Consider the following 15616-nt stretch of genomic DNA (forward strand, 5'->3'; position numbering starts at 1 on the left):
AGTCAGTTTTTGTAGGCCCCAAATTAGGCAAATCCAATATTGGGAAGAAATGTTTATATTGCCACTTGGGTTGGTTAGTTATAGCTTGTTTCTCCTTGATTATCTCGGTTCAGACTGGTGAGCATTTAACAATGAATTGTAGCCGTGACTGGAGATCGGGAGACTCAAGTCCTTCTGGGGCCTCCGGTTTAGCAGTTCTCGTTAACCCACTGCCATCTAGTGGCAACTGAGCAGACTGAGGAGCGCTTCACTTCTGTTCAGGAAAGAATGCGGTAGGGCAATAAACTTTTTGTCCTTGCCTCTTGAATCCAGGAAGCTTAGGGAAAGATAATAGATATATCTCATTCCACTGGCTTCCATCCCCCTGCCAATATTTAACTGTCACTGTACATTTTAAATGTCAAGCAAGCTGACTGTTCTGCCTTTATTTTGATTAATGAGGACATTCTCATTTAATCAGAAGTCCGAGATACAAAACAACCAAGCAAGGGGAAGAATTGGAGCATGTGGGTCTTGCCTCCTTTCCGTGCACTGTAGTGGTTAGAAATTTCTTGAATGTCCACTGAGCCCAGCTTAATAAATTCTTTGAAAGCGGGGGCTTGGGTCTTGACAGTTAACTTGAGGTTTCCCTCTCTAAGCCTCAGTGTGATTTTTGTCTACCTTGCCCAGGTGACTAAGTTCTGAAAACACACAAAGGAGATCAAGTAATCCGTGTGGCAAATCTTGGGGAAGTTCAACTTCCTGTACATGCACAGAGGGAAGCTCGTGACAAATTCAAATATTTCTGGAACCATGAGAGGATCAATTAGTCAAATGTGGTCAAACCCTCAGTGGGAGCACAGTGAAGTGTGATCTTAGCAGATCATGAAGAGAGGGGGGTTAATGACAGTGAGCTATTAGATAGAATAAATTCACAGGGCAATTACCATTGCTTGGAGCTTAGAAGAGATAATTCACAATGTGGGCCACGTTCCTTTTCTAAGCATGAGCTTCTAGTAAACATGGAAGAACAAAGCCACCCCAAGGATAGCTGATGTAGACGTATGTGCTTTGGTAAAGAAAAGGCACGAGGTTACAACAATGAGCTGGCAGAAGGCTTGAAAGGCATTAACTTTCTAGGTCAGTGTCTTCACTTGGTAATAGACTCCCATGTCTCCTTCCCTCCACCACCCCTCAAAATCAGCAGAGACAAAGCAGTCAGTACATTAAAACAATCGTATTTATTCCAGTTTCCAGACTCCCATATGACACATACCTAAAGCAGAACGCTGCAAACTGACGTTACTAGCAGCAATCCTCCCTAAACATGAAGAATTTAGGTGAACTTCACAATTAGGAGTAATTTCAAGACAAGATTATAAGTTATGGTTTCCTTTTAGCAGCTGGTATATGAATAGTGAAACCATAAATACAGAGAATCATCCAGGTTAGCCTTGTCTAAAAAAACATTAATAAGTCACGGTGCAGAGGGGTGTCCCCAGGGTTGCCAAACAGAAGGCTAATGTCTTTAGATGTCAGTATGAAATAAGCAAATCACTTTTCAAGACATAGCTCACTATCTGTGCTACTGTCAGGGCAACAGAAAAAGAACTGGACAGCTGCCCTAGAACCCAGCTCACACATACTTCAGCCAGATAATCATTTAAATAATACCCCCTAAAATTGTTTAGACATTTTCCCCCACAGCTCTAAAAACATAACATCAGACATAACATCAGACATTTGCTCCAAAGGACTAAAAATCAAAAGCAATTGCGATGCATTGGGAATAGCTTTATAGCTTTCCTGAGGGACAGTTGCCATCTTTTCAGAGAGTGTTTTTCAAGCAGCACTAACTCTGGTAGCTTATCAAACTACTTTTCATTCTAAATAAATAAAAGACCAACTGAAGGTCTCAGGTGTACTTATTTCTTTTCCCCTAGATCTCTGAACCATCCAAAGCCATTCCTTGACAGATAGCTTTCATTTTTATTAGAGGAGTGCAAGAGAACTTACAAACACTTGAAAAATACTCAAAACACTGAGAGTAAAAAAGACGCAACCCTTCTTCAGAGCCCAGGAACCTGCGACAGGAACCCCAAAGGCTTATCTAAAATTCATCAACTCAATTTGCCAGAAAGTAATGACAGACCACCCACCTTTGTAACATAGGCCCAGATAAGATTTTCTTGCTTTATAATCACTAAGAAAAGCATCTGAGAGTTACTGCCCAGGAAAACATAGGCTGGTGAACAGAAGCTACTGAAAAGGGGTTGATTGTAGTCTACATATGGCACAGGAAAAGAAAAATTAAAATGGTTGCTAAACCATTATATCTACACCATTATACTCTTAACGTGAACCTTGGCCTTCCCATAGCAACCATTTCATTCATAAAAAATACATATAAGATGGGAAAGCTTTGGGGCAGCACCAGTGACAGCTAGCTGTCTTTGAATAATTTTAATTTTTCCTAAAGGCAAAAATTAAGAGAAAATTTACAGAATCAGTTCTATCTCATGATTTTGCCCATGTCAGTGGCTACGGGGATAGTGCAAATACAAATGCAAAACCCCTCAGCATCAAGTTAGGGTCCTATTTTTCTCTCAAGGGGTAAGCGGTATACCTAGACTTCTGCACACAGCTTCTGAGAATTAAAGACAGTTCATAGTTCATGCCTGACAATCTCTAAAGGTACTCCTGGATAATTTTACCACAACGAGAGATGAAGGCCCTCCTGACCCGCTAACAACTCAAGGATTCTCATGCACCTAGACTTTAATGTGAATGGTTTCTCGGCTTTCTGACTTGATATGCACCATGCAGAGAGAGCAAGGAACGGACTGGTCTAAAGCCATCTGCCTTAGACACTGCTAATGCTGGCTAACTATCTCACAAATGGCCCACCATCATAAGATGGTCTCTAAAAGGGAGCACAGCGCTTCCCAAGTACTAGAACGAACAACCTAAAGCAGAAGTTCTGCTGGTGGTAGGGGCGCAGAATCACCTGTGTGTACAAAGAATGGCACACGAAGTCATTCTGGGCGTGAAACCACACCTCCTGTGGCTCAGTGCTTTGTTATCATCTAATGAAGCTGGCTGCTCCTCCGAAGACCTCAAGAAGTCCACAGGTCTGCCCCACGAGCTGTCTCAGAAACGGATTCCCATGCCAGAGATGACTCTGAAGAACCCAAGTTGGATGTTCAAAAATAAATACTATTCCCAGCAACTGTCCTAAGCCCAAATCCCTGGGGAATACCAGAAACCAGTTCTGTTGCATTTCAGCTGTGCAGGGCCCCCTCAAGTAGGCTTGTGGGGGCCTCCAGAACTCTACCAGTCTGGCTGTTACTTTCCCTTTTTCTTTCCTTCTCCTGACGACTTCCATTATTTTCATAGCAACTTACTATAATGTTCTAGGTGATGACATGTTTTGAGCAGCACATAGGTTATTCAGACCAATTTTTTTCTTCCTTTTGAAAAATTTCTACAATAATAAAGAAAAGGCAATAATTTAAAAAATTGACTTCCCTAAAAAAGAATTGTCATACTTTGTACAAAACAGCACATTTACTAAATAGTATTCTTAGAATCACTGTCCAAACCAAATCAATAAATGGGGGGATATGGGCACATGAGACGGATCACATGGGTTTAAAATAATTTTCAGAGCCAGAATTATTAGATTGGACAGAAAAGTAGCAAACCAATCGTTATCTGGACATATGAAAATTATATACAAACATGAAAATGCAGCATGTGTTTAAAATAAATCACGTTAGATTTAGGCACTAAAATGAATGGAAACTGATATATTCCTTTTGATACCAAACGTTTACCTATTGGGGAAACCTGGTATCTATTGCAGCTTCTAGCTGAGGGACAGAAGGGCAGACAGAGGAGGACATCTAACAGGAAAGACTAGTAAAGAGGTAGAGGCAGGGGTGCCTGAGGATGAAAGAAGATAACTATTACTTGAGGAACAGAGATTTTAGACATACTATTTAGAAGAGAATTTAGATGAGCAGATTCCAAAGATAACTGCTTGACTTTGTAACATGGAACCTCTCTAAATGTTTATTGTATCTGATATGGTTCTAAAGAGGAATATTTACAATGCATTTTAAAATAAAAACAAGTAAATGAAACAAAACATCTACAATTCCCCTTTGGGGATGTGTCATATTTAGATGTGCACTGTCCCTTTGGTACTACCATGTAACCCCCTTGAAAAGTTCAGGGGAATTCTTTCTGATGATGATCAGAACAGGGTTGGGGCTGGGATGTGGGGGAAGCAGCAAAGAAACTTTACTCTTCTTTTAATGAGGATATTCTTCTAGGAACTTCCACTGTCCTTTAGGAGAAAAGAATGGATTATGGAAAATAGTTCCTGAAGATATCACTGCCTTCTGAGGACGAGTTCAAAATTATGACACCTACAGAGATGACTTTCATATGTAGCACCTACCTTGCTCATAAGACATAGAACTCTTACCAAGCTATGAAACATAGTTAGTAAAAGTTACTCACGGCACTTTAAAATGCCTTCCTAAAATTCTTTGTCTCAGTGCCCCTGTGAGGTAGGTGTCTGATGGGAAAAACTGAGGCACGGAGGGGTTAAGTTGGCTCTCCTTTCATTGCATGACGAGCCAGTGGCCCAGCTACCAGAAGGATCAGGTGTCCCAACTCCCTCAACATTATTCACCCTGCTTCTCAGAAGGCTTACCTAAGTTACACAAAAAATACAGTGGGGGAACTTTTTTTCCCCAAACATTTTAACTAGTCAGCTATTTCTTATTCTCATTTTGAACATAAGTTGTTCTAAAATAAAACCAAATACAAACAAAACAAAAAATCAATATTGCCTAACAGTCGTGTCAAGATGTAGCCCATTCTGTACTAGTGATTGAAAACGCATATGATTCAAGTAGAAGTATCAGAGGTGCCATTACTCAAGCCAGGCAGTGAGTGAAGTGTCCCTTATAGATGCCACCCACTGTACTTTGTAAGAACCTCTTCGGCATGACACTAGGGAATAAAACTGCCACTCCTGTTTTACGGAAATACCATTCTGAAAGTTAGTCTACACAGGCCAGCCCTAACCAGAAAGTGATGCATATGTACTACTGAGTTCATGCAGAACTCTTTGAAGCCAGATATGAAGGTCACAGTCACCTGCCGTAAAGCTCACGGAACAGTCCACACTACATACAGAAGGGCAATACACCGTGTACATGCACTAGCACCATGCCACAGAAGTGAGAGAAAAGGACAAGAAGCCACCTCATGAGCATCTTCTAGTCCCATCTGGCATGCCATTCTCAGAAGCTACCTCTGGTAAGGAGGGGGGAAGACTGCTGAAGTCCCGTATCCCTTTAAATAATGAGAGGGGTAAGAACAGAATATTCATTGTTGGCTGCTTTGAGCATATCAGCTATCCAAATCTTACTCTTTCATTAGCTGGTAGCTTTCTTAGTTTTATAGATATTCAAAGGTAATAAATTACATTTTGCGATCAAGAGAGAATGGTGTAGAGCAAAATTCAAAGGTCAGTTACAAGTTGTGGGTACAAGGAAGACGACAGGGAAATTTACATTACTACTCTTAGAATCAAATTCATGAGTACATAGGGCACTAGTTTTTAGAAATGAAATCACTTTTTTGAGGTGTTTTTTCCCTCCCATCCTTACAGTGACTGTGGGGTGAATTTAATTCATACCATGGCCCCTAATTCAAATGGAGATTTGATATTTGGTTTGAGTGTCTAAAGTCGACCATGACACCAAATAAGATGTATGTTGTTTCCTCTGTACAGCTTTTGATTTGATATTAATGCAAATACCCATCCTCCTAAGGCCTGTGTCCCCTTGAGGGAGCTCATCTTCCAGAGGGCCTGAGCCTGGCTCTATGCTCTGCACATGCAGGACCAGAGGGAATCATTCCAACTCGAGTTTCACTGGGATACTAGGATATAGCGTAGCAGCAATTCATGCATTTTATTTCTAAAAACCAAAGCTCCAGTGAGGCCGAGCTGGTCACTGTGCAAGATGAACTAGCAGGACATTCTCGCCTCGAATGAAAATCTGATTTATGTGTCGAGTGAATACCTGCTGGTAATCCACTTTGGGCTTTCGCTTTTTCTTACGGGACTGACCCCTGGAAAGGGTGGTAGCCCTGGAAAAGGTACCTCCCGCACTTGACCCTTCTGTCCGTGTAGTCCTCCCTGACATCTCTGACCTGGACTCCTCCCTTGCAGATGCCTGCAGAGAAGAAGGGACGGAGCGGGAACGCCTGCGTGAGCTCCGGTCACTATCTCCTCTTCCCCACACTGAAGCCACCTTCCAAGTAGATGTCTGGGAATATCTGGACAGAGTGGAGTCTTCAACTGCAGACTTAGAATCGGCTTCCTTTTTGGAGGAATCTTGAAGTTTTAAGCGATCAAACAGCTATAAGGAAAGCAATGATAAATATCAGCCTTCTCTTTAGCCTTCAACATCCTTCTTTCAATATATAGGGAAAAAACCCACCAGATTGCTTAGTTAGGTTTTATAGACCCCTTGCTGTACAATTTTTAAAAAGTTAATAATAAATCTTCTGTGTGTAGCCATAATACTGATAAATCAATAATATGTCAAGAGAAAAGGCACCTGCTTTTTTCTGTGGTATAAAATGGAAAGACTTCTAAGACTTATAAGAGGTAACTTGTTGCTCAAATACTATGCAGGTCAAAAGCACAGACTCATTTGCGATTAGGTGAATGCATGAGAAGCAAAACTAATGAAGATCTTGGTCTAGGCATGCATAGTGGACAGTAACTGAGCTCTCCCACTAAGAAAACCTGGTCACCAGGCTCAGCGATCTTCATTTCTAAGCTTGAAAGCACACTGGGTACTCAGGAAGTCAGGGGAAACAGCCTACCCTAGTGAGAGTCAATGAAGAATCCCGCTCATATGCTTTGCCTAGAACAGGTTTTCGGTAGGTCTCATCCACATCAGTAAGTGCCTAGAGAAACAGCCCAAAGGGGAAAAAAATTAGGCAGAATTATTTTTAGGCAAAATTAGGCATAAATTATTTTTATAGCTTCCAGGAAAAATTTCAAAAAGCAGAATAAACACCTCATTTGGCAGAACTAAACAAGTGACTCCACTGTTGGGCAGAAAAAAATGGCAATCCCTGGCACCCTCTGAGTAAGATTTCCAAGCTGCTATCACCATGTAAGATGGGTTTCGTCTATGGTAAGGGGACTTTACAAATGCATGGTAGAGGTTTGTAAATTTCAGTATGCATAAATATCTAGGAAGCTTATTAAAATATAAATCCAAGGCTACTTCCTAGATATGCTGACTCAGTATGTCTGGGATGAAGCCCAGGAACTTTCTGTTTTAACCAGAAACTCCATGATTGTGATATAGGATACCCCTAAGCCACACTTTCAGAAACGCTATTCTATTACTTCTTTTCCTTCCTCAGTTTCTAGGTCTTATGACAGCAACGAACTAGTATTAATCAGAGTTACATACAGAATTGTTGGTGAATTTTTGTCTCTGAGAGATCAAACTCATAGGACAGCTATTTAGGATCAAATGAGATTATGTATGAGAAATCAATTTGAAAAGTGTAACTCGCCCTACAAATATAAGCTGACAGGATTATTATTATGACCATCATATCAAAGATGTTGTCTTAAATACTTTTCCTTCAAAGGTAAAACTGTAACAGTAAAGTACTTTTCCCTACATTTTAGATGTAAGAAAAGTGGCCCTCAGAGAAAATTACCTTGCCTAGAGTAACACAACTACCAAGGTTAGGTAAAGCTAGGATTCAAATTTAGGTCTTCTGATTCCACACTGGTTGAAAACATGGTCTTAGGAGTCAGAAAGACCTGGGATAAAGTTCTAGAACTTCCACTTACTAAAAGGGTAATCTGGGCCAATCATTCAATATCTCTAGCCTCAATTTCTTCATTTGTAAAATGGAACAGTAGCAAACCTTGTTTACTGAGATAAACCCTTAGCACACTATCCAGCAAATGCTAAGTGCTTAATAAATGTCAGCAACTACTATATTCATCCAGGAGAACACATGGACAAAGATAAAACGCAGGAAAAAGAAAAGTTGGAGATGGGAGACCATATGAAAAAGAAACACCAGAAAACCTGGTGTTTCTATTTTAACTGCCACATATTATAGTGGTGCTATAATATATCTCTTCACTCCTACAAATGTCTAGTAGGCAGTAAGCCTCTAGGAGAGTGGGAGCGCATTTCCTTCATAAGGAAATACCTTGCAAAGTGCCTTGCTTATTAGTATGTCTGCTTCCCCTCTATCTTCATCTATCTTCCCAAAACTGTAGAATGAAAGTTCCTTTCTGAAGTTTCTTTTTTTTTTTTTTTAAGATTTTATTTATTTATCCGACAGAGATAGAGACAGCCAGTGAGAGAGGGAACACAAGCAGGAGGAGTGGGAGAAGAAGAAGCAGGCTCTCAGCGGAGGAGCCTGATGTGGGGCTTGATCCCACAACGCCGGGATCACGCCCTGAGCCGAAGACAGACGCTCAACCGCTGTGCCACCCAGGTGCCCCCCTTTCTGAAGTTTCTGTACCTAGCACTGTGGTACAGTACCAACCAAAGTGGGAAATCAGTAAATATTTTGAAATGAATGAAAGAATGGTCAGTAGGAAATTGATACAAAACTACTAAACAACTGAAATAAATAATTATTCCTTAAGGCTGGATTTCTTAATCATAGCACTAATGATTTTGGACCAGATAGGTCTTTGTTGTTGGGGGGCTATCTTGTGTATTGTCAGATGTGCAGCAGCTCCTCTGGCCTCTACCCATTAGATGCCACAGTTATGACAATTAAAAAACATCCCCAGACATTGCCAAATGTCCCTAGGAGGGAGAGAAGTGCAAAACTATCCGGGTTGAAAGCCAATGCCTTAAAGAAAAGGAAGCAATAGAAAGTACTCTTTTGTTGTTGGCCAAGAGAATGCAAAAATTCTAGTTCTTCTGGGAAGTTATTCTATAGGTCCTCCTAAATAAGGTTACTCAGGTCATTTAGACATATAAAAGATTTAATCCCTAGGAGGTTCTCCAACCCCTTGAGAAAGACTTAATTACCATATTCCAGAACTTGTCAAATGCGACGAGGAAGCCTGTACAGACGCCCCGAAGACCCTTGAAAGTGCGGATATGAACATTCACCTTCACTCCCTCCCGGATACAACGATGGAGCTCACCCAGAGGGCTGCCTTCGTGCACTGAAACAAGACAAGAACAGTAAGCATAGCATGAACATCTGCTCTCATTCCCAGAATTAACAACCAAGACCACCCAACCATCTCCAGCAACATTAGGCAACATGGTGCAGCGGCAACCTCACTATGGGAACAGGAAGGCCCAACGGGCAACATAACTAGTACAGGCAACATACACTGAAATAAGGCAAGATTCCACCAGAACAGAGATAAAGCATGCATCTTGCTATCACCCAAATGTTTCACTAATCGTATATCCTGTGTTCTATGATGTCATTGATTTTAAGATGCACCATTATTTAAAAAAAATTTTGGGGGGGGGAACCCCACATTAAATGTACACAGCTGGGGCGCCTGGGTGGCACAGCGGTTAAGCATCTGCCTTCGGCTCAGGGCGTGATCCCGGCGTTATGGGATCGCCCCACATCGGGCTCTTCTGCTATGAGCCTGCTTCTTCTTCTCCCACTCCCCCTGCTTGTGTTCCCTCTCTCGCTGGCTGTCTCTATCTCTGTCAAATAAATAAATAAAATCTTAAAAAAAAAAATAAAATAAATGTACACAGCAGCAGCAACATTCTTCTCAGTTCTGTATCTGGGTAAGACAACTATTTTTTTTTTTTAAGATTATTGATTTAATTGTCAGAGAGAGGGAGAGAGAGAGAGAGTGCACACACAAGCTGGGGGAGCAGCAGGCAGAGGGAGAAGCACGCTCCCCGCTGAGTAAGGAGCCTGATGCGGAGCTTGAGCCCAGGACCCTGGGATCATGACCCAAGCCGAAGGCAGATGTTTAACTGACTGAGCCACCCAGGTGTCCCAAGACAACTTTTTTAAGGATAATTCTCATGAACCACATATCCAGTTTGACTCTTACAAAAAAAAAAACAAAACCCCAAATCAAACAACTTATTCACATGTTTAAAGGAAACAAGCCATGTAATACATCGGCCCTTAAACATGTGCAGGCCTCTAAGAGAGAATGGACTTTTGGCCCCCATCTGAAGACACTCCATGCCTAAGCTCTCTGGAGCCGCTGGATTCCAATGTACTTCATCTTTACACTAGGAGGAAGAGACGTCATTGCATTCCAAGCCTGGTTGATACAAAAGCACCTGCTAGGCATTAGGCTCCTATGAGATTGCTGATAAGCATCATATAAAGAGTATGACAATTCACGGGAAGAATGCTGGGACTATAAATTGCAGCCTTTACTATGATGGATTCTTTTTTTCAGAGCTTGGGAACAGGGATGAATTTTATTTTTATTGCTTTACATTAACTTAGCCTTCACAATATGATGGCTATACTATATAAAACCTTTCAAAAGAAAACCACATGTGCACACACACACTCTTATACTCACACTCACACATACACAGTCTCAGTCTTTCCCTCCCAAGTTTGCAAGGCAAAATTCTTTGGAGATTGATTATTGCCATCAATAGTAAACACAAAAAAAAATTTGTTTTGTTTCTAGTGGCATGAAAGAGAACAACAGTCCTGCACTTCAGTTTGGATAACTAAGCAGGTTACTTTTGACCTCCTTATCCCTCACTCATAGATCAGCTTATAAATGATGGCAGTGATAAATTAATGAAAGAAAATACCCTTTGAAGAAAGTAACTTAGCAGATAAGAAGTAGGGGTTTATGTCAGACTGAAAATTCAGCAGGAAGGCACAGTTGAAGGCAGTGTGGCAGAAACAGAGGCCTTGGAAAGGAACATGAGCACCTTGGTCTGACCTTCAGCATCTGCCCTTGCTCTAGCATAGCAATATTTTGAAATTCTTTGAATGTTTGAGGAACTTTTTCTCTACAAGTCTGAATTCCCTAATTTATAAAATGGGGTTAAACTAGTTATCTTCCATATTCATTTCAGGAATAAGTCTCTATAATTCAATTTCTTAGAAACTGATCATACTGCCTGGATCAGTTTCTTTGCCTATACAAATTCTCTGCTTCCCCCCACCCCTGTATGTGTTTCCACCAACAGTGGAAAGACCATTCTTTTTCTTTCTTTTTTTTTTTTTAAAGACCATTCTTTTTCTAACTTGTAAATAAACAGAGGTACTACTTTGCCCCCCGAGTCCCCAAACCAGAGAGAAAACACAAACACACAACTTAACAACAGTTTCTTATTCTGGTAAACAAATGATAAACTCAAGTCTTTCAACTCTCATATCTTTATTTTTCTCTTGATTTTTTTTTCTTCCAAAGATTTAATAAGGCATAATTCCAGGGAGCATTCACTCCTTGTGTGATCAAAAATATCACACTAGCACCACCTATCACAGCAAACTGCCAAGGCAAAAATGAGCTCCACATTGTGAATCAGAAGGCACATTCTTTTTTTTTTTAATACTTTTTTTATTATGTTAGTCACCATACAGTACATCCCTGGTTTTTGATGTAAAGTTCGAAGATTCATTAGTTGCGTATAACACCCAGTGCACCATGCAATACGTGCCCTCCTTACTACCCATCACCAGCAGAAGGCACATTCTGTGTCTCTTTTCAGCAGCCTGTATAACAAACTCCAAATGGATAGATGAGCCAGTCTTCTAAAATTTAATACAACAAAAAAATATACGCCTTATCTTTGAAGACAGTTATTCTTCCAGATCTCCTTCTTCATTGCCACTATTCTTAGGCCCAACCTTCTAAAGCCAGGTCATTCTTAACTCCATTCTTCTCCCTACCTGGGGCCACACTAAGCTCAGACAATAGATTCTCAATAACTAAGTCATACCCTTTCCTTCCTCCTTCCTCAACCAATAATACAGTCCAGAGCCTTATCAGATGATTCATCTATTACAAGAGCCTCCCAGTTTCCCTCACATCATCCCGACACCATCATTATGCACAATTACTGAGCACTAGGTATGAACCAGGCCTTGGGGTAAATTTAACTTTATGCATGTTATTTTATTTAATCCTCACAACTTTAACACATAGGTACTATTATTTTGCCCTACTTTACAGATGAGGAAAAATGAAGCTCAGGAATGTTTAAATAACTTCTCAAAGTAACTTACCTAGTAAATGGCTGAGCCAACACCCAATACAGGCAGGGTATATATACATCCTCACCTGGAGCTTTTAATTATGACAGTCTAAAACAATAACCACAACAATAACCTGCAACAATCGCAGTAACATTTAACATTCATTGAGAATTTCCCTACTTGTAAAAGCTTTGAATGGGTTAACTAAATAAACCTAACAACTATAGGTGGATACTATTACTGTCCTCACTTTACAGATGAGGAAACTGAGGCCCCAAAGAGTTTAAGTGACTTGTCTACTGTAAAACAGCTAGAAAGTAGAGGAGCCAGTGTTCAAAACTAAAAAAGCCAGCCCAGTCGTCAAACCCTTGAGTTTGTGGTCTATACCTCCCCAAATACATTTTGCTAATAGAAAGTAAGTTATTAGAAACGTTACCCTAAAAGTGCTTTCGCTTAAGGATATACACGATGGTTCCCACTATCTGTCATAACAAAATCAAAGAGAAACTCTTTGGTCTTCAAAGTGTTTTAACAAATTCTTCTCTGGACCCAAATTCAGTTCTCATTGCTCTAGACATACACTCTCGGCCTCACTTATGTGGCACCCTCCAGCCAACAAAAGAAGCAAGGAAAGAAAAATGAGAATGTACTCCCCTCTTCCCTTACTTGAGATTAGGATAATGGCCCTGGCACACAGGCCCTGGAGTTGGACAAACCCAACATTAAGTCTCAGATGCAAACTAACTAGCTATGTGATCCTGGGCAAGTAGTTAAGCTCAATCAACTTCATTTATAAAGTAGTATCTAAGGGTAAAATAGGGTACAGTGCATCTAAAGGGCTTAGCAAAGTGCACAGCACTTACTAGCTAAATGACTGTAGCCATAATTAGCAACAATAAAATTGTCTCTTGACTTAAAAAGGGCCATGAGGGAACTTTCTGGGGTGATGATTCGTTCTGTATCTTGATTGTGGTGGTAATTTCACAACTACACATTTTTCTAAACTCACTCTTAAAAAGGGTGAATTTTGTTATGTGTAAATTATACCTCAAGAACCTAACTTTTAAATAATTACTGTTATCCTCAACCATGCCCTTCCTTAAATTAACTTTGAGACCTGAAGCCAATCTCTTCCAGGAACTCTTTCTGAATAAATTTAATCTTCACCCTTGCTTCTGTACCTTTCTTATTTTCTCCCTTTTTGTTTTTTAAAGATTCATTTATTTATTTTAGAGAGAGAGAGAGACGGGGGGGGGGGCAGAGGGAGAGAAAGGGAGAGTACCAGGCTCCCTGCTGAGTGGGGAGCCCAAGGCAGGGCTCAGGCTGGATGTCACAACCCTGAGATCATGACCTGAGCCTAAATCAAGAGTCAGATGCTCACCTAACTGAGCCACGCTGACACCCATGAACTTTTCTTGCTTTCTGAAGCTCATTAGTTCTCTGTGATATCTACCCATCTCTCTCATGTACACTCAACTGTTTCTAGCGGTGTGATTAAAATTTTCAGTGCCTATGGCACATTCTGAGATCTTGATTCCAGGCATATATTTAATCACGGGAAATCAACAAAGCTGGTTTTCATGCTCTGTCATACCAATATAGCAGAGTGCTCCATAGGTAAAGCTAAAACCACTTTCCACATAGAAATACGTCTTTCCTTGACAATCTCTGTAGCAAAGAAACAACTGGCAAAATGGAAATAAATGTTACACTCTGAGACTTGGAGTGCATTTCCAAGATCTGATAGTGGCAAAAAGTCTAGGCAAAATAAGGTCCCCCACACTGCTCTTATTTTAGGAACATGCATACTTTATCTTTGTGTTACTGTTCCACAAGCAAGCTGGGGTGCACCCTAGCTTTGGCAAGAATGCTCTGGCACTGTCTGTCACAGTAAATGATCTGACAAAGATACATCTAACAGCACACAGCTTTTCAGGATGTTTCTCTCTTAATAAACACTTCTAGGAATGAAACAAAATATTCCCTTGCTTAGCACAACCCTCCATCCTAAAGGCAGTGATTTAATAATGTTACAATTTAGCTATCAAGATACAGATGCTTTGAGCGGCTAACTAGGTCATTGTGTTCACTGGCAGATGTCAGAAATGCTTGCCAGACGACAAAAGACATAACCCTGGGCTGTTTTTATTCCATTTGATAAGACCTAATTCACACATTAGAAACCTCCCCTGTTTACAGCTTTACTCTAAGGATCTATTAGGAGGCTCCAAGAGATTCCCTTGTGTCATTTACACCTTCAGAACTTGAAATAACCTGCACATATGGTAATATGAGCCTGACAGACACACTCCTGCACCCATCCTGGCAGAGTGGCTGTGAAACAGTGTCTGGGTTTTAGTGGCATTTGTGCCTGCTGCATTCAAGCACTTGTGATTTGGTAATGCAAACATGTGTGTATCAAGATCCCATAGCCCTTCTCCTGTAAGTACCCTGGAAGGAGCTGTCACTTAATGTGCATGGTTTATAAGATTATGTCCCCTGTTCTAACTAAACAGATAGATCTCCCCACACTCCATCCCATCACCCTCAATCCCACTATCAAACACTCTCCTTTCCTTAATATTGGTTGTGCCCCTCCCCTCTGGCTATGGTCCCTAAGACCTCTCATCACCTCTGCAGATCCTTGCTGTGATGTCCCGTTTCCGGGCCCCACCACCTCTCCAGATCCCCATCACACCCACAGACCCTCGCTGCAGGGCCCTCATCACCTCTGTAGCCACTTGCACGGACCCCGTTACCTCCGCGGACCTACACCTTTACCCACGTAGACCCTTCTCATAGCTCCTTATTACATCTACAGCCTTAGCACTCTTCTCCCGCTCCCCGATCAAGCGGACCTCTCATTACTCCAAAAGACCCTCCTCACGCCCCATTATCCACACGACTCAAGCAGAATCTCCTCCCGGTGGCGGATTATCTCTGCAACCTTCACCAAGACCCTCCCCCTAATGCGTGCGGACCTGCGCCAAGCCCCTACCACCCTGCAAACGCCCCCTTGGGCCACCACCTTCCGGGCAGCCGGCGGGGCCCTCCCCCCCCCCAACNGGTCAGGAGCGGGGGCGTCCTGGCGGCGGCGGGTTCTGGCCGAGGGCCCGGCAGCGGCGGCGGGGACCCCTGAGCCCGCGGCCGCGCCTCGCGCCCGCCCGCGCCCGCCGCCCCGGACCCCGGTCCTGAGGAAGCTTTCGTACTCGGCCAGGTTGTTGAAGCAGGGCGCGTTGGGGTACGGGATGGGCGGGAGGCGAGGCGCGTACAGAGCCAGCAGAGGGTCGAAGCTGTCAGAGCTGACATCCAGCCGCGGGCTGGGCGGGCGCGCGGGGCTCCCGGCGCGAGCGGACCTCGCCCCCCGCTCCCGCTCCTCCAT

The 15616-nt window shown here is 42.1% G+C and overlaps 1 protein-coding gene across 1 annotated transcript; it reads right to left on the reverse strand.

Annotated features, from left to right (window-relative positions):
- Nucleotides 1-1200: 1200 nt before the first annotated feature.
- On the reverse strand, nucleotides 1201-15616 carry LSM11 (LSM11, U7 small nuclear RNA associated). The gene is made up of 5 exons (XM_034655663.1): nucleotides 15233-15616; nucleotides 11706-11790; nucleotides 9099-9238; nucleotides 6895-6978; nucleotides 1201-6422 (listed from the first exon to the last, which is right to left on the reverse strand). Exons 1-5 carry the CDS (start codon nucleotides 15614-15616, stop codon nucleotides 6012-6014), a joined length of 1104 nt encoding a protein of 367 aa, XP_034511554.1. The 3' UTR covers nucleotides 1201-6011.

Source organism: Ailuropoda melanoleuca, chromosome 3 (genome assembly GCF_002007445.2).
Source record: "Ailuropoda melanoleuca isolate Jingjing chromosome 3, ASM200744v2, whole genome shotgun sequence".
Lineage (NCBI taxonomy): Eukaryota > Metazoa > Chordata > Mammalia > Carnivora > Ursidae > Ailuropoda > Ailuropoda melanoleuca.